This window comes from Crocodylus siamensis, chromosome 7 (genome assembly GCF_052110815.1).
Source record: "Crocodylus siamensis isolate JL-2025a chromosome 7, ASM5211081v1, whole genome shotgun sequence".
NCBI classification, from domain to species: Eukaryota; Metazoa; Chordata; order Crocodylia; family Crocodylidae; genus Crocodylus; species Crocodylus siamensis.
Window position 1 is genome coordinate 96847016 of NC_143401.1, and position 22106 is coordinate 96869121.

Below are 22106 nucleotides of genomic sequence, written 5' to 3' on the forward strand. Positions count from 1 at the left end.
ACCTCCGTCTGGCTGGGCTCGAGGAAGACGGCAGTCTCCGACGGGGCTAAGAGTCTACTGCAGCAGTAGTAGGGCTTTTATCCTCGCTTCTCTGGGGTCCCATCAGTAGTACGTGGGGGGTGCGGTGCCTCTGCCTGCTGTCATGGGCCCCTGCTGCGTCTGAGAACAGGCACAACTCGCTGCAGCGATGAGCTGAGAACACGCTCGGTCCTTCGGCACGGTGGACCCACGGTCCTGGCCTTCAACCCCTCGTTGTCTGGGCCACGTTCCGGTCGAGCCGGCTCTGGGCCGCTGCCTCGTGGTTCGGGGCTGGGGGGAGATGGGGCCCCCCCGGCCCTTCAGTCCCCGGGCTCCTTGGGCACCTTCACCACGAGCTGCATGGGGTCGCGGGCCTTGTTGCGGTAGGCCTGGCGGATGATGTCCACGGCGCGCCCATGTGTCACGTTCTGCAGGCTCTCGCCGTCCACCGACACCACCTCGTAGCCGGCCTGGCAGGGGCAGAAAGTGGGGCGGGGGGCAGGTGGGAGGGATGCTCTGACTTGCCCCGCCACCCCTGCCCAGCCTGGTGCCCACCCTGGTACCTGCAGGCCTCCGCTCAGGAAGGCTGCTCCCCCCGGGAAGATCTTCTCGATCTTCACCATCGGCTGCAGCTTGGACTCGATCCCGCCTGAGATGCTGATCCCTGTGGGGGGTGGGGGGGAGGGGTGTTAACTGGGGAGAGCCCCTTGCTGGAGATGGGGCAAACGCATCCTGCCAGGGTCCACCTAGGCGCCCACTGGGCTCCTCCTGTACCACCCGGCTGAGCTGCCACAGCTTCAGCCTTGCTCTGTGCCCCGGCCTGGCATGTAATGCAGCAGCCCTGTGCAAACCAGCTCAGGCAACCCCCTGGACAAGTGCGAAGTCCTGCGCTGAGGAGGGAGCAATCCCATGCACCCGGGCGGGCTGGGGCTGGTGCCACCAGGAGCATTGGCACAGCCCAGCCCCATCCCCAGGGCTGCGGCCAGCACCCAGCACCTTAAGCAACACTCACCCAGCGACTGCTTGCGCTTGGAGACGTGGATGGTGTGCAGCTCGTACTGGGGCTCCGGCGCCTCGCTGGGCCCGTTCTGGGCTGGCTCCGGGCCCCCTGTGCCGTCGGTGAACAGCCGGGCTAGCGGGGGCCGGGTGCAGCGAGCCTTGCTCACCACCAAGCACTGCGCACCGGCGGGCGGCCCCGTGGCCCGACCACGGCTGGAGCGGGCTGTCCGTGGCCGGCCCTTGCCCGGGCGCCCGTCGCCTTGCTCTGGGCCCCCGCCTGGTGCTGGGGTGGGGGGGGCCTCGGTGAGCAGCCAGTTGGGGCGGGCGTGCGGGGCACCGAGGGGCTCGGCTGGGGCGCTGGGGGCGGCGTAGGCGTCCACGGGCACGTCGGGCAGCGGTGTGTAGATGCGGCCGTGGGGCCGACGCCGCTCGGGGGCCAGCCGCAGCTGCTCCAGCCCCGCTGGCAGCATCGCCGCCTCCGCCTCCAGTGGGTCCAGCGGCCGCAGCAGGAAGCCACCCCGGGAGTCTACGGGTGGGGGGGTGTGCCATGAAGGGAGGCAGCCCCAGACCCCCCTGTCCCCTCCCTAGGACCCCAACACTGCCCTTCCCCTGGAGCCTTATCACTTTCCAGCTTCCAGGATCACTTGGGGGGACCTCGGACCCCAAACTGGCCCTGCCCCAGCCTCCGCCCACCCCAATCTGGAAGCCCCTAGGGTTGGGACAGGGGGGGCATCGGGCACTGACCAGGCACGGGCGTGATGAGATGTCGGCGCGGGGGCACGTCGTGCTGCGCCGGGCGGAGCGCAGGTGACCTCACTGCGGGCAGCAAGAGTAGGGTTAGGGTGGGCTCCGGGGTTGGAGGGGTCCCGATGATGCTCCCATGCAGACAGACACCCCCAGCTCGCCTCTGTGCCCAACACCTGGCGGGCATGGGGCTGCTAGCTGGATCAGGACCCTGACCCCCCCACCCCGTGTTTCCAAGCTGAGAGGAAGCTGGCGGCCCAGCAGGCACCTTGGGGGGTGTCTCCCCATACCTGTTCTGCTCTTCAGGGCATCGTAAGCCTCCAGCTCCAGCGGCATCACCATGCTGTCGAAACGGCCCAGGTCGGTGGGGGCAACCACGCTCCTGTCAGGGGGAGAGAGGTGGTCAGCACGGTCGCAGGAAATGCGGCTGCCTCTGGGGTGGAAAGCGGCTGCTTAACGATGCAGGTATCCCAGAGCGCGCTGCACCGGCAGGAGCGTTTCCCTGAGGTGTCTTGGGAACAAGTGGAGTAGGCAGGGCCCTTGGGTGGTCACATCCAGTCCAGCCCCCTGCCCCAATCAGCCCTGGTGCGCACCCCGAGAGAGCCTGGACAGCCGCCGTGCCCGCGCCTCACTGCAGAGGAAGGCAAAACCCCCGAAGTTGGTGCCGATCTGAGCTGGGGGGGACCCCCCGATGCAGCTATCGGGGCTGACTGAGCGAAGCGGCGAGACCCTCCAGCCGCGATCCTCTGCGTCACGGGTCCCATTTGAGACTTAAGGTTGGAAAAATCCCAGCTTGTGACTTTCTCGTGTTTCTTGACTACAGCAAAGGGATGCAGGGCAGAGCTGGCATGGGCTAAATCAGGGGGGCAAAGGCGATGACACCGCAAGGGGGGCGGGGTTGTAAATAGCAGCTCAGAAGAGAGAGCCCCGGGGCACCAGGCAGGGCAAGCTCTGAGCAAGAGTGGGGAAAGCAGCTACTTTCCTCAATTTTCACCAACCAGGTGGCTAATGAGAGTTATAGAGGCAGGGAAGGGGACAGGCCGGGGGCTGAGACAGGGAAGATGCCGTCAGAGACCTTTTGAGCCGTGCAAATGAGTGCAAGGCATCAGGGCCGCATAGGCATCACCCCAGGGCGGAGGAACCAGCGGACAGGGTCGCTGAGCCTTTGGTGATAAGATAGGCCAAGTCGTGGGAGAGGGGTGAGGTCCCAGAAAACTGGCACAGGGTGGGGCAAGTCGGGCAACTGACTGCATATTGTTTTTCACTGGTCAAAGGTTATAAGTTTTACAAACAAGCCCTACATTTTTTTCGTAGTTTTCTTGCTTGAAATATGATTTTTTTATTGTGTTTTAACATATTATTCACCTCAGTCCAACTCCTTTCTGGTGGCTACTGAACTACATGCATTAGGAGAAGGGTTGCTAGCAGACGGAGGGCAGTGATCCTTCCCCTCTATTCAGCACTGGGGAGGCCACATCTGGAGTCCTGTGTCCCGCTGTGGGCCCCCACTACAGAAAGGATGTGGACACATTGGAGAGAGTCCAGTGGAGGGCAACGAAAATGGTTCAGGGGCTGGGGGACCTGGGCTGATTTAGTCTGGAGAAGAGAAGACCGAGGGGGATGTGATAGCAGCCTCCAGCTCCCTGCCGGGGGCTGCAAAGAGGACGGAGCTGGGCTGGTCTCTGTGGGACAGACAACAGGACAAGGAGCAATGGGCTCAGGCTGCAGCAAGGGAGGTTGAGGCTGGATATTAGGAGAAACTCTCTCACTAAGAGGGTGGTGAAGCCCTGGAACAGGCTACCCAGAGAGGTGGGGGATCTCCAACCCTGAAAGTCTAAGACCCGGGTAGACAAAGCCTTGTGTGGGATGACGTAGTCACGGCCGGTCCTGTTTGGAGCAGGGGTTTGGACTAGATGTGACCTCCTGAGGTCCCTTCCAACCCAAATTTTCTATGATTTCTTAATGGAAAATTTCTGCTTTTTCTGCATATTACTTGGATCTATTGGCAATTTTTTTTGCACATTTTTTGACTGACATATGACCGCTCAACGGAGCAAACTTTGAGCGGTCAGATACCCAACCCTAGACTAGCCAGGGGCCACCATAGCACTTCTCAACGGCAGGCAACCTGGAGGATCCAGGAATTAAGCCGGTTGCTTCACCTCAATAGCGAAGCCCAACTGCAAGCACCTGATCGTGAGCAGACAGCGTGGATGTGCTAAGAACAAATTGTGGCAGACAAACTTGATCTGATTCTTGGACACAGGACTACGCTGGTGCATGGAGGGGATGCAGTGGGAGAGTGGATCTGGACTCTTGCAAGGCTTTTGATGAGGTCCCGCACACCCTTCTCGTAAGCAGGCTGGAGGCAGATGGACCGGAGAGAATTGCTATAAGGTGGACAGGCAACTGGCTCGATGGTCACAAGCAGAGGGCGATTATAAGCGGATCTACATCTGAATGCCAAGAGACATCTGAATGCCAAGAGATTAGGAGTGGGATCCCCTGAGGTCTGCCCAATGCAAGTATTAATGATTTGGATGCTGGCATGCAAAGCTTCTGGAGTGAGTTTGCAGAGGGCATGATGCTGGGAAGGACGGTGGACACGCTGGAGGATGGAGGCGTGCTACAGAAAGGTCTCGATAGATGGGAAAGCCGAGCTGGAGCAAAACAGGATGGAGTTTGCTGCTGACGAATGCAGGGGGCTGCATGTTGGAAAGAATAAATCAACAATACGTCTTCAAATGGGTGAGCTTTGTTTGGAGAACAGCACCCCAGAGAAGGGTCTGGGGGCCCAGTGGGTCACCAAGTCAGCACAAGTCTGCAGTGTGATGCAACCGTGCAGGAGGTGCATGTGGTTTTCCTTGAATCCCAGCGCCACGTGGCCGGCAGCGGGCTGTGGGGGGTCGGATCTGGTCCAACCCCTGCTTGAGGCCTGTCTGAACCCCTCCAGACAAGTCCTTGTTGAACCCGTTCCTGAAACTACACAGCGACCCTGTTGCACAACTCCAAGGCCCATTGCCTAGACACCAGCGCGCTCAAAGAGATCCCAGGCCCAGGCCGTGACCCGCTGCAGAGCAAGGCAAAACCCCCAGCACAGCCAGTCTGGGCAGGGGGGAAATCCCTTCCTGCCCCAGTGTAGCGGTGGTCTGAGCCTGAGCGCGGGTGCAAGACCCCCAGCCAGGCCCCTGCGGGGTTGGTGCCGGCAGGAGCATTGGCACCTCTGGGGGAGGCTTAGATCATACCCCACTGGTGCCTGTCCCCTCTCCTTGAATCCTCCGGCACTGGAGGCCCCCCCCTACCTTGGCATCTCCCCCACCAACAGTGAAGTGTTTCCTTATCTCTGTCCAAACCTACTTTGCTGCAACTTCAAGCCGTGGCTCCGCGTCTTCCTGTCTGCAGCTAGAGGACGGGGCTTTCCCTCTGCTCTGGCAGCCCGGCTGGTCGGCGCACGCTGCTCTCATGTCCCCTCTTCAGCGCCTTTCCCATGAGCCGAGCGTGCCCGGCTCCTCCAGCCGCTCCTTGTGCTCTCGCCTTCTGAGCCCTCGGTCGTCCCCAGCGCTGCCTCTCGACCCTCCCCGACGCCTCCACGTCCTTTTTCTGGAGCCCAGAACTGCACCGGGCTGCAGACGAGGCCTGACCGGCGCTGGGCAGAAAGGTGCCATCACCTCCCGCGTCGCGCACCTGACGCTTGCATCGATGCAACCAAAACCGCATTGCACCCGCTGCATCACGCTGCAGACTCGTGCGGGGGCTGCAATCCCCCGGCACACTCCCAGCTCCGTGCCCGCGGTGCGGCCGTCCCGCCAGGCGTCACCTCTCGCATATCTTGTGTTTCCAGGGTTCGCCTCGAGGTGCAGCACCTGGCACCTGTCAGCAGTGCGCTTCGTCCTGCTGGCTCTAGCCCGGCTGCCCCTTCTGCCCAGGTCCTTCCGGACGGCACTAGCATCCTCCGGCAGGTTCACGTCCTGCTCCGTTTCACACCGTCTGCAGACTCCCTCCAGGAGCTTTCTGTGCCGGCGTCCAGGTCAGGACTGCACATGCTGAGCAGCCCCCGGGCCCAGGGCAGACCTCTGCAAACATGCTCAATAAGAGCACTAGATGCAAGACACAGGAGGTGGTTGGGCCTCTCTCCTCGGCACTGTTTAGGGGTTGTGCGCGCTAATCTGCGACTAAGACGGGATGTAGAGAGGATCCGGAGATGGGTGACAGAAATGGGAAAGAGCTTGGGAGGCAGCTGCACAGGGCCAGGGTGGGAGACCTGGGCACGTGCAAGAGTCTTCGCGTGCGACCAGCCTGCACGTACCTGGAGGGCTGCCACGGAGAAGAGGGAAAGCACCCATGCTCTCGAGCTGCAAGCTGGCGGGGACGGGGACGGGGACATGAAGTTGCAGCAAAGCAGGTTTCAAGTGGAGATCAGGGGAAACTTCTTCACTGCTAGAGCCGGGAGGCCGTGGGAGAGACACCCAGGGAAGGAGTGGGAAGCAGAGCTCCACACGCGGCTTGGCTCGGAAAGCGGATGAAAGCAGCCGGGATAAGTTTACAGAGGGGTTTTTTTCCTTCCTTTTAATGCAAGGCTTTTGTTTCACCTCCACTGGAGGCGCTGGGTGCTGGCCACAGCCCAGGCTGGGGATGAGACTGGGCTGTGCAAATGCTCCTGCTGACACCAACCCTGCAGGACCCGGGCTGGAGGGTCTTGCCCCTCTACCCGGGGTTGGTCTGGTGCTGTATTTGGGGTTAGGACGGGATCTTCCCCTTGGCTAGGATGGTCCAGACAGGGCCGATTCGGCCTGGCGCAGGGGGCTGGGCATGATGAGACTCCCTGAGGATCTGGCCAGCCTGACTTCTTTGAAAAGGGGGAGGGTTGGAAATGGCTCCTGGGGTTCGTCTACACTAGGGCAGCTGCGTAAGTAGCGGTTGGAGGTGGGATTCTCTGCCCAAGGGTCCCGATCCTGAATTGCTTCCTGAATTGGGGAGACCCCCTCCCGCAGCCCCCCCGCTGATGGCCACACTCCTGTCACGCACCTGATGTCCCGCAGGAGGAGAAGCTTCTCAGGCCGGTCCAGGATGGCCAGAAGTGGCCGCACCAGGTCCTCCACACAGCCCTTGTGGATGTACTGTGGGAGGAGGGGGAGGCAGGCCACGTCAGACCCTGTGCTGCAGCCACCTCTGGGGGGCGGGGGTAGGGCTGGTGCTGCAGCATCCAGCGAGAGGTGGCGGCTTTGGAGAGGGGCTTTGGAGAGCAAGAAACTCCTCCCCCCGCAGATGCATGATTTGGGGCCCAGTTACTGCCCAGGGCAGTGGGACCCAGTGGTTAGAGCAGGCACAACTGTGCGCTCTGGGTGTGCCTGGCCCAGCTGGCCCCTCTCACCCTCAGCTGGAGTGGGTCCTGGGGCCATGGGCAGCGGGGCTGGGAGTGGGTCAGGTCTGTGCACTCGGAAGGGCCCTGGGAAGGGGCAATTTGGGTCATGTTAAAGCGCCCCTGTCCCCTCAGATGCATGTTACTGGGGTGCAGAATGTGCATGAGAGCACGCACATGTGTAGGAGCTTGAGCATGCCTAGGTGCTTGTGATGTGGGTGCTGTGCATGCGTGCACACACAGGCCTGCACTCACCTGAGTGCTGCGTGTGTGTGCATACCTATGCCTGCACTCCCATCTGGGGTCCGTGGGCAGGTACGCACCCATGGCTCTCCCTGAGGCAGTGTGTGTGTGCCCATGCTCTCACCCGGGTGCTGCGTGCATAAAGTGTGCAGATGTGTGCTGCGGGCACATTCAAGCACATGCCCACACACTCACCTGGGTGCAGTGGCGCAGCACAGCGGCCACCTCGTCTTCACCGAGCAGCTTGGTGGCCATGTCGCGGATGAGGAGCAGGCGGCTCTCGGCTTCGGCGCCCGTGCTCCGTGGGCTGGGGGCACCCAGGACGCTGGTGCGGGGGCCTCTGCCTGCAAGCAGCCACGCGGTCAGGGCCCCACGTGCACGGGGCTCAGGGGTGCGGCCCATGGAACTGCAAGCTGGGAGAACAGCTCATGCACGCACCCACACGCATGCATGTAGACCCATGCCCACGATCACATGCATGCACACACGCCCCTGCACAGATGCACGCGTGCACACACAAGTGCCCCCTTCCCCATCTTACCTCGTTTCAGGCTCCGGCTCACGAATTTCTGCACGGGGCTGGCTGCAAGGAGAGGGCCCACGTCAGCGCAGGCTGCGGACTCCCCCTGCCCGGGGGTCCCAGGGTTGATGGCCCCGGGGGGCTGGCCCAGAGGGAGGCAGTGGCGACCCCACCTCATCTCCTGGCTTCGGTTTCCCCACGTGTGCTGGACACGGCCCAGGGCAGGGCCCACGCATCGGCCCCCGTGGGGGCACGCTCACCCCCCGAGCCCCCCATACCTCTGTCGGGCTCGCGCCCCGGGGACTGGGCCCGCGCCCCCAGCTCCTCGTCGCCCAGCGTCCAGCTCTGCCGGCCCGCCCGGCTGCCGCGCAGGAAGAGGTTGACGAGCGTCTTGGAGCGCTGCAGCCCCGGCTTCTCCCCCGGCCCCGCCGGCTTCTCCTTCTTCTTCTCCTCCTCTGCGGGGGCAGCGACCCGGGCTGGGCTGGGCTCCCGCGGGGCCCCGGTGTGGCCACGCGCACCCCGCCCGCCATCTTGGTTACCCCCCCCGGGCCGCACGCCCCTCAGGCAGCCATCTTGGTTACCCCCCAGCCACCACCTTGGCTGCCCCTTCCCATGGGCGGCCATCTTGGCCATCCCCCAACCACCCTCTCGGCCACAGCCCAGCTACACCTCTCGTCAGACAGCCACCTTGGCCGCCCCGCCTCTCACTGGCAGCCATCTTGGACATTCCCCAGCCCCACCCCAGCCAGCTCTCTGAGGCGGCCACGTTGGACAGCCCTCTCCCGCCTGCCCAGCAGCCATCTTGTGGGATTGGGCGCCAGGGGCTGGGGCTGGGGCAGGGCGCGGGGGCACGTACCGCAGACGGTGAGGTAACTCTGGGAGCGCTTGATGGGCTGGCGGGGCCGGCCGAGCGCCAGCAGCAGGGCCGTTTTGGGCGAGTCTGCCGGGCCGTGGCCGGGCCGGCGTCTCCGGGCCAGGAAGGGCTCGCGGGCGGCCTCTGCCCGGATGGCCGTGTCTCGCAGCAGCTCCGGGGGCCGCACCGTGCGCCACGTCTCGGCGCTTGGCGGGTCCGTCTGGATGGCCGTCTCGGCCCACTCCCGCTCACGCCGGCGGCTCTGCCCGTCCTCCGTGGAGATGCCCACGTCCACCCGGCTGGGCGCTGCCAGTCCGTTGAGGGCGCCAAAGGCCGTGCTCGAGGAGTAGGACGAGACGGAGGAGCTGGTCTCCGAGGCCTGGGACAGCTGCTGCAGCTGCCCGTTGGCCACTGGTGGGGCGAGAGCACGGAGCCGTGGGGCGACGCCGGGCCCGACCTCGGAGCAAAACCGGTCGCCCCCCCCCCCCAGTGCAAACCGGTCTGAGCAGGGGGGAAATCCTTCCCTGCCCCAGTGGGAGACCCTCCCGCCAGGACCCCGCAGGGTCCTGGGCCCCGTGTGGCCAGTCTGGGGCGTCCCCCACCAGCTCTCAGGGCTGGGGCATCACAGGGTCCTGGCTCCCCACCCCACGGGCCACGGGGCGCTTACATCTGTTGAGCCAGCAGTACTCGGCCACCATCTCCTTGTAGGCGGGGAAGCGCCCGGTCTCCTGCGGCAGCCGGAGAGAGAGGCGGTGAAGGCCCCAGATGGCACCTTTGAGGCGAACCCGATCCCAGCCCCGCGTGGCCCTGAATAATGCATGCTCTCCCCCGCCGCCCGGGCTGAAACCCAATCCCCCTGTCCCCGCCGGGCTCGGGGCACGGCTCTGCAGGCAGGCACCGGTGGGGCCGCAGGTGCAGGGTCCCGGCCTCTCTGCATGCCGGCGGCACTGGCTCGGGGGCTACCTTGATGGTGAGCATGATGTGAGTCTGCCCCTTTAGCACTTCCACTGCCTTGCTATGGCTGATGTCTTCGAACTTGACTCCGTTGGCTGCAAGGACTTGGTCTCCCACGCGGATGCCGTTCTGCTCCGCCAGCCCGCCGGGGTCCACCCTGCCGGGCACGGAGCGGGGGGCTTGGCCCACGAGGCCACGGAGCCTGCCCCGAGCGCGGCTGGACGCCCTTGGCCAGCGGCTGCTTTTGTTCCCGGGAATCCAGGACCCGCTTCAAGGGGTCCCAGGGATCTCCCCTGCCCTGGGAGCCAAGCACCCGGCTTGCCCCAGGCCAGAGGCCGTGATTTCTCTCCATCCCCTTCCCCTGGCTGTGCGCAGGGCTGGCGAAGGACATGGCCCATGCACATACATGGCCAGGAGGAGCCAGCTGCAAAGTCCAACCCATACGCCCAAGTCCCTACAGCATGCAGGCATGCATCTGCATGGCCTTCCCCCACCTGTCTACCCACCCCTTTTATCCAGTCCCCATCTGGCAGTCATGTGACACATGGACAGCTGACCACCCCCTCCAAGCAGAAAAACTACAGCTCCCAGCATGCTCTGATCTTAAAGGGCCAGCTGCCCGTGCCAGGCTCCACCCCTCATTACCCACCCCACTTCTGGGGGACAAGCTTTGCATTCCCCATCCTTTCCATGGGGCCGGGGCAGCCCCGGGGGGCTCAGACCAGCGCAGGGAAGCTCTGCGGGCCCCAGGGCGATGCCAGCGGGACGTACTTGGAGACGTAGATGCCCAGGCCGAACTCGCGGCCGCCGCGGATGTTGAAGCCGAGGCAGTAGTCGTCGGAGGTGGTGTACAGGTGCACGATGCGCCGCAGCCCATCCTCCGAGCTGCTGTCGGATGGTGTCGACCCGCTGCGCTCCACGATCAGGCGCCGGTTCACCACGTCCACCCTGCCGGGAGTGCCTGTGAGCACCTGTGCCCACCCCGGCGCACCAGTGTCCCTCGCTCCCCACCCCGCGGGCGTCCCCAGGGCCGAGGGGACCCGCGCTCACCAGGCCGTTTTCTCCTTGGAGAACTTGATGCCGGGCACCTTGCCCATGCGCCGCACCACCATGCGCAGCCGGTTGTTGCCCGTCAGCACCTTGATGGCGCTGCCCATGGTGATGCTCTCCAGGCTGATGCTGTTCACCTCCGTGATCTTGTCCCCGACGCACAGCCCGGCCAGCTCTGGGAGTGGGGGGCAGGGGCTGAGATCCTGGGGAAGGGGTGTGCGCCCGGGTCCAAGGAGCAGGGGGCACTTGAGGGTTCAGGGCCGGGAGGCACCATGCCCACGGCCATCACAGCCAGCTCTGCCCATGCCAGGGAACCGGAGCCACCGGGGACTCCTTGCTGGCTGCACCCCCATGGATGCACTGAGCCCTGGTTGGAGTCACTTGGGCTCCTTGGCCCCCTTTTTCCCAGGCACCACCTCCCGCCCTGTGCTCATAGCCAGAGCTCTCCAGGCACAGGCCCCAGAGCCCCTTCTGTGGTAAGCGTCAGCATCACCGTGCCCATTTTACAGAGGGGGGAAACCGAGGCAAAGGGCTGGGAAGTGACATGGCCAGGGCCATGAACCAGAGCGGTAGCACACTCCTGGTCTCCATCCTTACAGTCTGTGTGCAACACAGCAGTGCATGATGGGATGCGGGGTGCTCCCCGGGGAGGGCACCGGGTGCCTGCACTCACCAGCTGCACTGCTGTCCTCGACCTTGCTAACGAAGATGCCCAGGCCGTGCTCGGAGCCGCCGCGCACGCTGAACCCCAGCTTCCCGTCCGCGCTCTTCTCCACCGTGATGGCATTAATTATGTCGCTCTCGTCGCTGTTGGCTGCGGAGACACGGCAATGACACACGTGACACGCGACAAGCTGGCACGTCCCCAGCTTGGCGGCACAGGTAACAGCACCTAACTTTTTGGGGGTGATTTCCTCAGCAGCCTGGCACGGGGGAAGTCTGGGGGCTGTATCGATTTTATCAGGGGCTGTCGTTGTGGCTGGGATCAGAGCTGGGGCAGGGTGGTAAACGCCCCCATCTCACCCCTGCTCCACCCAGCATTTAAAACCAGCAGCATTTCTATTCAGGGGCTTCATGGCTGACCTGCAGTCTGCCCGATTCCTGCTAATGCCTCTTCACTCTGTAGGTGCTAATGACCCTCTCTCCTTTTTCACAGAGGTCATAGAAACCAGAGTCCTAGTGTCCCAGAGCCATGGGGCTGGCAGGGACCTCCTGAGTCCAACCCCCTCCTGAGGCAGGATCAGCCCCGTCCAAACCAGCCCGGACAAACCCTGTGTCTGACCTTGGAGACACACGACTCCAACACAGCCCCAGGCATTGCCCCCGCCCCTGCCCCTGCCCCTGCCCCTGGGAAACAGGCGGGCTGCGGCCACCAATGTCCCGCTGCTGCCAGGAGGGTCCTGGATGCTGCAGAGAGCCCAGGCCAGGCTGTGCCCCCGCTGCAGAGGAAGGGAAAACCCCCCTGCGATAGCCACAGGCCTCTTTTCACGATTTCTACCTGATTTGTCGTGGGTTTTTTTCAACCTAATATATCATCTGATTTCATATAATAAATCAGAGCACCGTCCAGTGCAGCTCTATTTATTCTTGCTTCAATCTTAAACTCAATAATACAGGCCGAAACCCCTGGCACGTGGGTAAAACTTCCTGTTTCTTTTCACCGGAGGATAAGTGTTGTGTGACATGGGACGACGCGTTGCTCCGTCTGCACCCCCTTTTTCAAGATCCTAGATCCGCCCGTGGCTGGGAGATTTGCACATACCAGCTAGCAGTTCTGGGCAGCAGTGGGAGGTTGTTATTCATAGATTATAGAGTCGGAAGGGACCACGAAGGATCATCGTGTCCGAGCCCCTGCCCCAGGCAGGAAAGAGGGCCGAGGTCAGACGACCCCAGCCAGGTGACTGTCAAGCCTCCTCTTGAAGACCGCCAGGTTAGGTGACGGCACCACCTCCCTTGGCAGCCCGTTCCAGACTCTGGCCACCTTTACTGTGAAAAATTTCTTTCTAATGTCTAACCTGAATCTACCCTCCACTAGTTTGCACCCATTATTCCTAGTTACTCCTAGGGGTGCTCTGGTAAATAGAGCATCTCCAACTCTGTCGTCCTCCCTTGATAAACTTATAGGCTGCTACTAGGTCACCCCTCAGACATCTCTTGCGAAGGCTGAAGAGATCCAGATCCCTCAACCTCCCCTCGTAGGGTCTTGCACTAATCATGCGAGTGTCCCTCCTTTGAACCCTCTCCAGGTTCTCCGTGTCCCTCTTGATGTGTGGCGCCCAAAACTTCAACCGCAGCCTGACCAGTGCCGCAGAGACGGGGAGCATCGCCTCCCTCGATCTGTTGGTCATGCATCTGCCAATGCATGATAGGCCTTTTTGAATTAAAAGGGCCGTGGGCCTCTAATGCACGACAAGATGCGATTAGCTTTGTTGATGGCCTCGTTACACTGCCGGCTCATGTTCGTCTTGGAGTCAACTATGACTCCAGGATCTCTCTCAGCCTCTGAGCTGCTGAGGAGGTCGTCCCCCAACCCCCGGGTGTGCCGGGGATGCCTCCTCCCCAGGTGGAGCACCTTGCATTGGTCTTTGCTGCGTTGCATCCTATTTCATTCTGCCCATTGCTCCAACCTGTCCAGATCTGCCTGTATCTGCTCCCTGCTCTCCGGTGTGTTAACTTTGCCCCAGAACTTGGTGTCATCTGCGAACTTGCACCGGGTGCTCCCCACACCCTCGTCCAAATCGCTGATGAAGATATTAAATAACACTGGTCCAAGGACTGACCCCTGTGGGACACCACTGCCCACCTCCCTCCAGGCCGAGAACGACCCATCCACCACCGCTCTCTGGGCTCAGAGGCTGAGAGACCCTTGTTCAGCGTGGATGGAGTCAGTAGGGGTATAGCGCAGGGGTTGGCAATTATTTTGGGTGGAGGGCCACTTACTGAGTTTTGGCAAACCATCAAGGACCACATGACAGGCAGCCCAGGGCAGATAAATATTAATTTTCTACATTTTTCAGGGGCCCCGCAGGCTGGATTGAATGGCCTGGTGGGTCACATCCGGGCCCCGGGCCGCATTTTGCCCACCCCTGATATAGCGGCTACTGAGCATGTGGAAAGGCTGCGTTTTCCAGTGCAGATGGGCTGGGTTTTCCCAGGCTGGGTCCCTGACGTCAGTCTGAGGTCTCCATGGCTTTGCAAAGGGGGTTTTAACCCCCAGAACAACTTATTTTTCACCACTCCCCCCTAAGAGACTCAGTCTGGCCCACGTGCTGGGGTTGGGATTCCCCAAGCCAAGCCCGAAGCAGACCTGGAGGCTGCCGTGTGCCAGTCCATACAGGTCAAGTTCAGCAAAGGTTTCAGTGTCAGGAAACGGGGATGTCTGATGGGAAGCATCAGGTGACCCCGGTCCACATAAAGGGTGATGCTCCCCAAGGAGGCACAGGGGCCTGCTCACCCGTGCTGGGGATGGGGAAACCGAGGCCCAGAATGAACCCAGCCGTGTGGACACAGCCCCTGCGCACAGCACGGAGAAGCAGCGGCTCGGGGGTCTCGCTGCCCAGCGAACACCCTCCGTCACCGAGCCGGGGTCCCAGCTTCCCCCTCAACCTGGCCAGGAGGTGACCCCCGGCCCCTGCCGGCACAGACGGGCACACGGCCCCAGCCCAGGTGCCACGGTCCCCTCCCACCCCGCAGCCACGTGCGACGGCCTGGGAAGGGGGCGAGGGTCTCCTGGGGTGGGGGGACGCACCTTCGATGGGCGAGTTGATGAGGATGACGCGGCCCATGGGCGAGTTGGCGCGCAGGCCCCGCGCGTGCCCGTTGGCCAGGCGGCTGTGCTTGCTGAGCAGGTAGCGGGTGGCGGTGCTGGCTTCGCTCACCGAGCTGTGCAGCGACGACGGGTACATCATCCCGTCCGGGAGCCCCGGCCCCACGCCGTTGGCCACGGCTGGTGGGGCGGCTCCGAGGCATCCGGGGACCCCGGCGTCCGGGGCGGTCTATGATGGGGTCGGGGAGGGCAGAGAGGGGTCCCGGCGGCGTCGGGGAGCGCGGTTACATCTTGGCCCTTCAGGTCTCCTCCTGCCAGAGATCCCAGGAGTCCGGGGGCATGGCTCTCCCGGCGGGGCGGGCGTCAGGGACCCCCAGGCCGCGTGTCCCGCCGGGCCAGGTTGGGTCCCAGCCGTGGCGTTCGCGAAGCTCGTGCGGGGCCTGGCCAGCTTCTCATGTCCGGCTGCTGCGAAGCCCTAAAGCAGCATCAAGCCTCATTAGCACCCCCCAGACAAAGACGCTGGGAGATACGGCTCCCCCCGGCCCAGAGGGGAGGGGAACGGTAGCCGGCGCAGTGCTCGATGCGTGCAAATTAATGCGGCGTCGGAAACAGGACACCGGCGGGGAGGGGAGCCCAAGTGAACGGGGCTGGGGATCTGGGATCGGGGTCCGGGGCTGCCAGGACATGGAGGCATTTCGGGGGCTGGGGCGACTAGTCCAGTTGGGATGAGGGGCCTGGACTAAGCTTCCACCCGCCTTGAGTCAGGATCGGACCCCTGGTGGGGGCTGGTGCCCACCCGTGCCCCCAGCTCCCCCGGGGCAGCTCCATTAGCCCCACAGGGGTTGCGGGGAAGAGGGGTTGAGAGGCCTCCCTCTGCCAGCTACAGCCGTGCCCCACGCCCTGACCTCCATGAATAAGTGATGCCGGCCCTGCCACCGGAGACATGGCTCCATCCCCCCGTTGCCAGGGACGGGACCCCCCCATCCCCCTGCAGCACTGCGGACAGCTCCCCGGCCCCGCCCTCAGGGTGCAGCTGGCTGCAGTTGCCCCCAGGGGGGCAGCTCCAAACCCCCCTCCCTCCCTGGGGCAGGGCCCCCCCAGCCCTGCCACCCCTCACCTGCCTCCATGGTGCAGCCGCCTTACCTGGCAAAGGGGCGCCCGGTACCGCCCCGCAGGGATAGGCTGGCTCAGCCGGGCCCCGGTGCCCTATAGGCCGGGGCAGCTGCCACTCAGCCTGGCCCAGGTGTGTGACACAGGCCGGCAGGTGACCTGGGGGGGCATGGGGTTCCCCTCCCTGTCATGCGTGTCCTTACCACCTTCAAGGGCCGGCTGGCTGCGAGCTGTGAGATCCCATGGGGTCTGGGAGAGACCCCAGGAGCCGGGGCTCCCCCCTGCCCCCCAACTTTGACCCTCTATCCCCCACTCCCAGAGGCAGCAAGGAAACCCAGGGGTCCGGGCCGGAGAAGGCCGAAGCCCTGAGGTCACAGCCCCCCCATCGCCGCCACGTCCCCAGGGGCGGCCGCCATGTGCGGTCCCGGGCGCCGAGAACCTGATACGGGGCTGGTTTCAGGTGCCACGCAGCTGCCGGGCACGAGATCCGAGCGGGGCTGGGGGCAGGGCCCGGGCTGGCGGGGCCTTGTCCGTGCCGGGGTGGGGGTGGGTGGTCAGAGCCCCCGGCTGGGCGGGGGTCCCCGGGGAGCAGGCCCAGCGCCCTGCCAACCTGGAAGCAGGCAACTGGAAACTTAATTCGGTGTCCCCCGGGGCAGTTGGGGGGTGGGGGGTGACCCAGATCCACGGGCGCCTGCCACACCGGCGCTGCGGGGCCTCCGGGCAGCTTAGCAGGGGGCTCCTGAGCCCGCAGGCCGGGGGTCATGGGATGGCGGGTCCCCCCCCAGAAGCTGTTTGCGCCCCAGATCAGTCCTCCCTCATCTTTTCCTGGCCCTGCTGGGGTGGGAGATACTGAAACCAGGCACCCGCCACCCTGCACTTGGCCCTGGGGTGAGGCTCTGTCCTTCCAGGCTCCTCCTGGAGAGTCTCACTGAGTGCGGGCTGGTTTTGGGCCCATTGTGCAGGTAGGAAAACTGAGGCTGGCGGGACATGGAGGTTGGCGTCAGGGACAGCGGCACAGATAAAGACCCCAGCTCCACCGGGGACAGGATTGGTGACGGCGTCTCAGGCAGAGCAGAGACCCGGGCACAGAGCATGGGGGTGCGTGCGCGCAGGTCCACGAGAGAGCATGTGAGAGCGTGCAGGTGTGTGCACGCTCATGCCTGTGCATACATGCTAGGCTGTGTGCCCACGCATGCGTATTACGGGGTGGGGTGCGCCTCCCCATGTGCACATGCTAAGGTTTATGGTTGCGTGAGGGCCCGTGGGCGGGGGCTGGGGGGGGGTGTGTGGCGTGCATGCATGCACTTGTGCCTGTGCATACGTGGTAGGCCTTGTGTGTATGCATGTGCACTTGTGCCTGCACGTATGTGCTAGGCCATGCATGTGTGCACGCACACGTGGCTGTGCATACATGCTAGGGTGTGTGCATGTGTGTGCTTGCTTGTGTGCCTGTGTGCACACTTCCTGTGCCTGTGCAAACGTGCTAGGCCTCGTGCACGTGTGTGCCCCCTCGGGGCTGAGACCAGCTGACTCGTGCCAGGCGGAGCGGGGGAGGGGGAGGTGCTGCAGCCTCCAGCTCCGCCCCCCGGCCTCGCCCCGCCCCCGGCCCCGCCCCTGGCCCGCTGCGGCTCCTTGGCCCCGGGGGTGGGCGCGGGGTCCTGCCCCGCCTGCCCGGGCTGGGCAAGGGCATGGGCAAGGGCTGCGCCGCGGCCCCTGGCCCAGGCGGATTTGGGGCTGGGGCTGGGCAAGGCAGCCCCAGGCTGTGGGCGGGGGGGCACTGCAGGGAGGGGCAGATGGGAGTCATTTTCCCCGTTGCCGCGGTGACGATGGAAAAAGCGCGTGTGCCCGTGGCGTGGGGCTGGGCTGGCGCCGGCGCAGCTGCCCCGGGCCAAGCCCTGCCTCCTCCGGCACCGCCCCGGCTGCCCGAGCCCTGCTCCCTGCTGACCGTGCCCGTGCCCCCCAGAGCATGGCGGGCACGCTGCCCCCCCACATCGACCTCCGGGAGCCGCGATGGGACCAGAGCACCTTCGCCGGGCGCGCCCGCCACTTCTTCATGGTCACCGACCCCCGCAACCTGCTGCTGTCGGGCGCCACGCTGGAGGAAGCCCGCCGGCTGGTCCAGGATTACAGGTGCCCGCCCCCGGGGCCCGGGGAACTGCCCTGCCCTGGTGCAGACGGGCCCCCACCCTGCCACCTCACCGCCTGTCCTGGGGTAAACAGGTCTTTGCCCCCTGCCCTGGTGTAGACAGGCCTCTGTGCCCTGCCCTGGCATAGACAGGCCCCCACCCTGCCCCCTGCCCTGGGGTAAACAGGTCTTTGCCCCCTGCCCTGGTGTAGACAGGCCTCTGTGCCCTGCCCTGGCATAGACAGGCCCCCACCCTGCCCCCTGCCCTGGGGTAAACAGGTCTTTGCCCCCTGCCCTGGTGTAGACAGGCCTCTGTGCCCTGCCCTGGCATAGACAGGCCCCCACCCTGCCCTCTGCCCTGGGGTAAACAGGTATTTGCCCCCTGGCCTGGTGTAGACGGGCCTTCACGCCCTGCCCTGGTGTAGACGGGCCTCCGTGCCCTGACCCCTTTCCGGTGCTCTGGTCCCTGCAGGGCTGGGAAGGTGCCCGCGGGCGTGACCGAGGACCAGCTGTGGCGGGCGAAGTACATCTACGACTCGGCCTTCCACCCCGACACGGGCGAGAAGATGGTGCTGGTCGGGCGCATGTCGGCGCAGGTGCCCATGAACATGACCATCACGGGCTGCATGCTCACCTTCTACAGGCACGTGTGCCCCCTGCCCGGCCCCCGCCGGCTTCTCCTGCCCCGGACCCCCCTTGCCTGCCTGGTGGGATCCCCGCTGCGTCCTGTCCCCGGCCAGGCCCCCCCCCCCCAGCCCGTGCCCTGACACTCTCCGTACTCGCAGGACCACGCCGGCGGTGCTCTTCTGGCAGTGGGTGAACCAGTCGTTCAATGCCGTCGTGAACTACACCAACCGCAGTGGCGATGCCCCCATCACCACCGGGTAAGGGACCCCGGCGCCCGTGGGCAGCTGGCAGGGGTGCGGGGCTGCTTCCAGCATGAGAGCACCGATGCCCTTGGCTGCAGGCAGCCCCGGCGCGGCTCTGGGGCGGGGGCACGGAGCCCCAGCCCCTGCCCGTCACCGGCTCCTGTTCCTCCTGCAGGCAGCTGGGCACGGCCTACGTGAGTGCCACCACGGGCGCGGTGGTGACGGCGCTGGGACTCAAGTCTCTCACCAAGGTAGGGGAGCTGCCCCGGGGCAGACAGGGCCCTTGCGGAGCCTGCCTGGGTTGGGAGGAGGCAGCTGCTTGCCTTGGCCGGCGATGCCGCTCTGCCAGCCCCCAGAGATGGCCCCGGCAGCCCTGGTGCCTTGCTGCAGATCTAGCTGGGGATGGCTGGGGACCGAGCTGGGCCCTGTGGCACTCAGCTCTGTGCAGGGGCTCTGACGCATCATTAGCCCCATTTTACAGACAAAGAACTGAGGCCGGGGAGGTGCTGAGGTCACTCAGAACCAGGGAGGGTGGTCAGGTCTCCAGGGCCCTGGTTTAAATCACTGGGCACCACCCTGCTGTCCTCACATGCCTCCTCCCCCCCATCTCTCTAGCACTTGCCATCCATCATAGGCCGCTTTGTGCCCTTTGCAGCCGTGGCTGCCGCGAACTGCATCAACATCCCCTTGATGAGGCAGAGGTAAGCCCCCCACGCCCCGCGGAGGCAGCCCTGGAGCATGCAGGTGGCTCAGCAGCCTGGTGGTCCCCACCCTGCCGTCGGTGTGACCGGCCCCGGTCTGTCCCCCGCAGGGAGCTCAAGCTGGGGATCCCCATCCTGGACAAAGACGGGAACCGGCTGGGGGAGTCGCGGGCGGCTGCCCGCCAGGCGATCGCCCAGGTGGTTGTGTCCCGCATCGGCATGGCTGCCCCTGCCATGGGTGAGTCCCCCCCGTACCCTGCTAGTCTCTCTGGAAGCCTCAGCTTTCCCCGGGTGCAGCTGGCTCATGCCCTTGTCTCCCCAACCCCACAGCCATCCCCCCGGTGATCATGAATGCGCTGGAGAAGAGAGCCTTCCTCAAGGTGTGTGCCCCTCGCGGCCTGCCGTACGCCCCCAGCAGCGTTCCCCACGGCTGCGGGCTCCCAGGAGCCTCCGACCCCGGCCCCGAAACTGCCTGTGCTGACCCGCTGCCTCTGTTTCCCCACAGCGTTACCCCTGGATGAACGCGCCCCTGCAAGTGGGGCTGGTGGGGCTCTGGTGAGTGACCCTGGGCACAGGAGCAGAAAGCGGGGCCTGGACAAGGTCCCGTCACTCTCCTGCCCCCAGACGCCAGAGCCAGGGCCCTGCCTGGTGCCAACAGACTGGTGGGACCCCCGCTGCAGGGGGCACCAGCTTGCGGGGGATCTCCCGTGGCTGGAAGCAAAGGGACTTGCCCAAGGCTCCGTGGGCAGTCAGTGGCGGAGGGAGGCCAAGGCCATGCCTGAGCTTTGACCGGGGGATCTCGGGGTTCGTGCCCCTCCCTGAGGCAGCTCCCAGGGGCCACCAGCCCTCACGTCCCCCCGCCTCGTCTTTCCCTTGGCAGCCTGGTCTTTGCGACGCCGCTGTGCTGCGCCCTCTTCCCGCAGAAAAGGTAGGGCACGTGCGTGCACACGCGTGGGCACCAAGCCGCTGGGGCCCTCCTCAGAGCTGGCTCGCCGGAGCGGAGCTGTACCTGGGCATGGTGGCTGGTGGGTCCCCCCCAGGGTGGTCCTGGGGCTGGTGCTCACCGTCCTGTCTGTCTGCCCCCTCCAGCTCGATGCGCGTGAGCCGCTTGGAGCCTGAGGTGCAGGCGCGGGTGCGGGAGAAGAGCCCCTGCACGGAGACCGTGTACTTCAACAAGGGCCTGTGACCCTGTGCCCGGCTCGAGAGGACCCAGGCATCCGGGGCCCGGTGTGCCAGACCCCTCCCGCCATCACCCTGCATCCTCCTTGGCTCTTCTGCGCTGGTTGCTCCCGTGTGTGCAGGGGTGGGTGGGCTGGGGGCTCTCGGGGTCAGGGGGCTGTAGCTGGCCTGGCTGGACCATGGCTGGGGGTGCCCCCTTGCCCCACTCGGGTCAGGGCATCCTCCCAAACCTGGATCCTGGCTGGGCCCTGTCCCTGCAGCCCCGGGGGCTTCTGGCTCAGACCCTCTGGGCCGTAACATCCACTCAGCTCAGCAGGGTGAGGGGTTGCAGGAGCTGGCCCATGCCACCCTGAGCCCCTCCTGGCCCACTAAGCCAGTGCCAGCTGCTGCGGGTTTTTCCAGGTCAGCTGCTAATCCCTGGCTCCACCCCAGAGCAAGTCGCATCCTTTAATCTCAGGACGGCAGCCTGGGATCTTCGGGGCTTTTCAGGTCGCCTGTGCTCGGATAAGCCGGATGCTGGGGTCCCCGTGCATCTGGATCTCAGTGCGCTGGCAGGGGCGGTTACACTATTTCAGCCAGAAACGGGTCCTTTCAAACCCCCCACCCCTGACTGCAGGGAGCGTTCCCCGCTTGGGGGCTGAGCGCAGCGCTGTGCCTCGGTTTCCCTCTGCGGGAAGGACGGGGTGCCCCTCCCTGCCCTGCTCACGTGCTTGAGATCTCGACATGCCAAAGCCTCTTTCCCGGCCAGGCCCTGGCTCAGCCGGAGCGGAAACTCGCGCCGAACCAGGGGAAATACCGTGGGTTATTATGGGGTGGCTACCAAGGCGATGAGACATTCATTTCCCCTTTGTCAGAGGTTTGCAGGGATTTTACTGCCCCCAGCTGGAGCCCAGCGCCTTGTTTACCGTAGGCCCTACAGGAATGGGGCGGGCACGGTCTGCTCACACGCGTGCGCCTGGCGTGGCGACTCCCCCCACCCCCCCGCCCCTCCACTGCCAGATCTCCGCTCCCTGTCGCTCCAAGTCTGCAAAGCTTTAATACTCCTTGTGCAACAAGGCATCTGCCCCCCGCCCGGGGCCGCTGTGACTGCCGGGCCTGGCCCTGGCTCATCAGAGGCTGGCGCCGGGAGCCCACGCGGGCTCCCACGTAGCTTTAACCGGGGCAGTCCTGACCCAATAAAGAGTCTATTTTGCATCTCCTATGGCTGCATCGCTTTCTTGGAGTTGGGAGGGTTAACCCTAACCATCCCACCCCTAATGGGCTGCAGCCTGGCGTGGGGGGCTCCGTCGCATGGGCACTTGCTAGGGCAGAGCCGGGCATTTGGAGACAGACGGACCTCCACGGCACCGGGATCCGGGCAGCTGCTCCCACCCTCATGCCAGCGCCAGCCACTGCTAGGGATGGGTGGGCTGCTGTGCATGGGCAGGTGGTTGCAGACACCCCCACCCTCTGGGGCTTGGAGTCCAGGCTTTGCTTGGGGGCCTGGAGCAGGGACCTCTCCTGCCAGCTGCCTCAGTTTCCCCTCTGGGGATAAAAGCCTAGGGGTGCGGGGTTTAAAATCAGGCACAGGGGGAAACACAATACAGCGTCCCCCCCAGACTGGCATGGCCCAGCTT

The 22106-nt window shown here is 64.7% G+C and overlaps 2 protein-coding genes across 2 annotated transcripts; one reads left to right on the forward strand and one right to left on the reverse strand.

Moving 5' to 3' along the window:
- Window positions 1–117: 117 nt before the first annotated feature.
- PDZD7 (PDZ domain containing 7) lies at window positions 118–20460 on the reverse strand. Its single transcript, XM_090057492.1, has 17 exons — window positions 20321–20460; window positions 14489–14981; window positions 11414–11554; window positions 10741–10915; window positions 10462–10638; window positions 9700–9847; window positions 9404–9464; window positions 8740–9147; window positions 8162–8338; window positions 7905–7946; window positions 7559–7707; window positions 6787–6878; window positions 2052–2143; window positions 1762–1833; window positions 1031–1543; window positions 582–682; window positions 118–488 (listed from the first exon to the last, which is right to left on the reverse strand). The coding sequence occupies exons 2-17, from the start codon at window positions 14646–14648 to the stop codon at window positions 339–341; spliced, it is 2658 nt and encodes an 885-aa protein (XP_089913618.1). The 5' UTR covers window positions 14649–14981; window positions 20321–20460; the 3' UTR covers window positions 118–338.
- On the forward strand, window positions 16266–21686 carry SFXN3 (sideroflexin 3). Its single transcript, XM_090057505.1, has 10 exons — window positions 16266–17746; window positions 18214–18384; window positions 18527–18625; window positions 18786–18861; window positions 19226–19311; window positions 19422–19549; window positions 19642–19691; window positions 19817–19866; window positions 20192–20239; window positions 20401–21686. The coding sequence occupies exons 1-10, from the start codon at window positions 16956–16958 to the stop codon at window positions 20495–20497; spliced, it is 1596 nt and encodes a 531-aa protein (XP_089913631.1). The 5' UTR covers window positions 16266–16955; the 3' UTR covers window positions 20498–21686.
- Window positions 21687–22106: the final 420 nt, after the last annotated feature.

What these genes read in the sequence shown, in the direction of transcription:
- SFXN3 (XM_090057505.1), top strand. Translation starts at nt 16,956, where the DNA reads ATGCATGTGCACTTGTGCCTGCACGTATGTGCTAGGCCATGCATGTGT. An exon ending in GACTCAAGTCTCTCACCAAG is followed by an intron (nt 18,862 to 19,225) that starts GTAGGGGAGCTG and finishes CCATCTCTCTAG; the next exon opens with CACTTGCCATCCATCATAGG. An exon ending in AGAAGAGAGCCTTCCTCAAG is followed by an intron (nt 19,692 to 19,816) that starts GTGTGTGCCCCT and finishes GTTTCCCCACAG; the next exon opens with CGTTACCCCTGGATGAACGC.
- PDZD7 (XM_090057492.1), bottom strand. Translation starts at nt 14,648, where the DNA reads ATGATGTACCCGTCGTCGCTGCACAGCTCGGTGAGCGAAGCCAGCACC. An exon ending in GAGTTACCTCACCGTCTGCG is followed by an intron (nt 8,339 to 8,739) that starts GTACGTGCCCCC and finishes CTGCCCCCGCAG; the next exon opens with AGGAGGAGAAGAAGAAGGAG. An exon ending in TCTCATCACGCCCGTGCCTG is followed by an intron (nt 1,544 to 1,761) that starts GTCAGTGCCCGA and finishes CCCCACCCGTAG; the next exon opens with ACTCCCGGGGTGGCTTCCTG.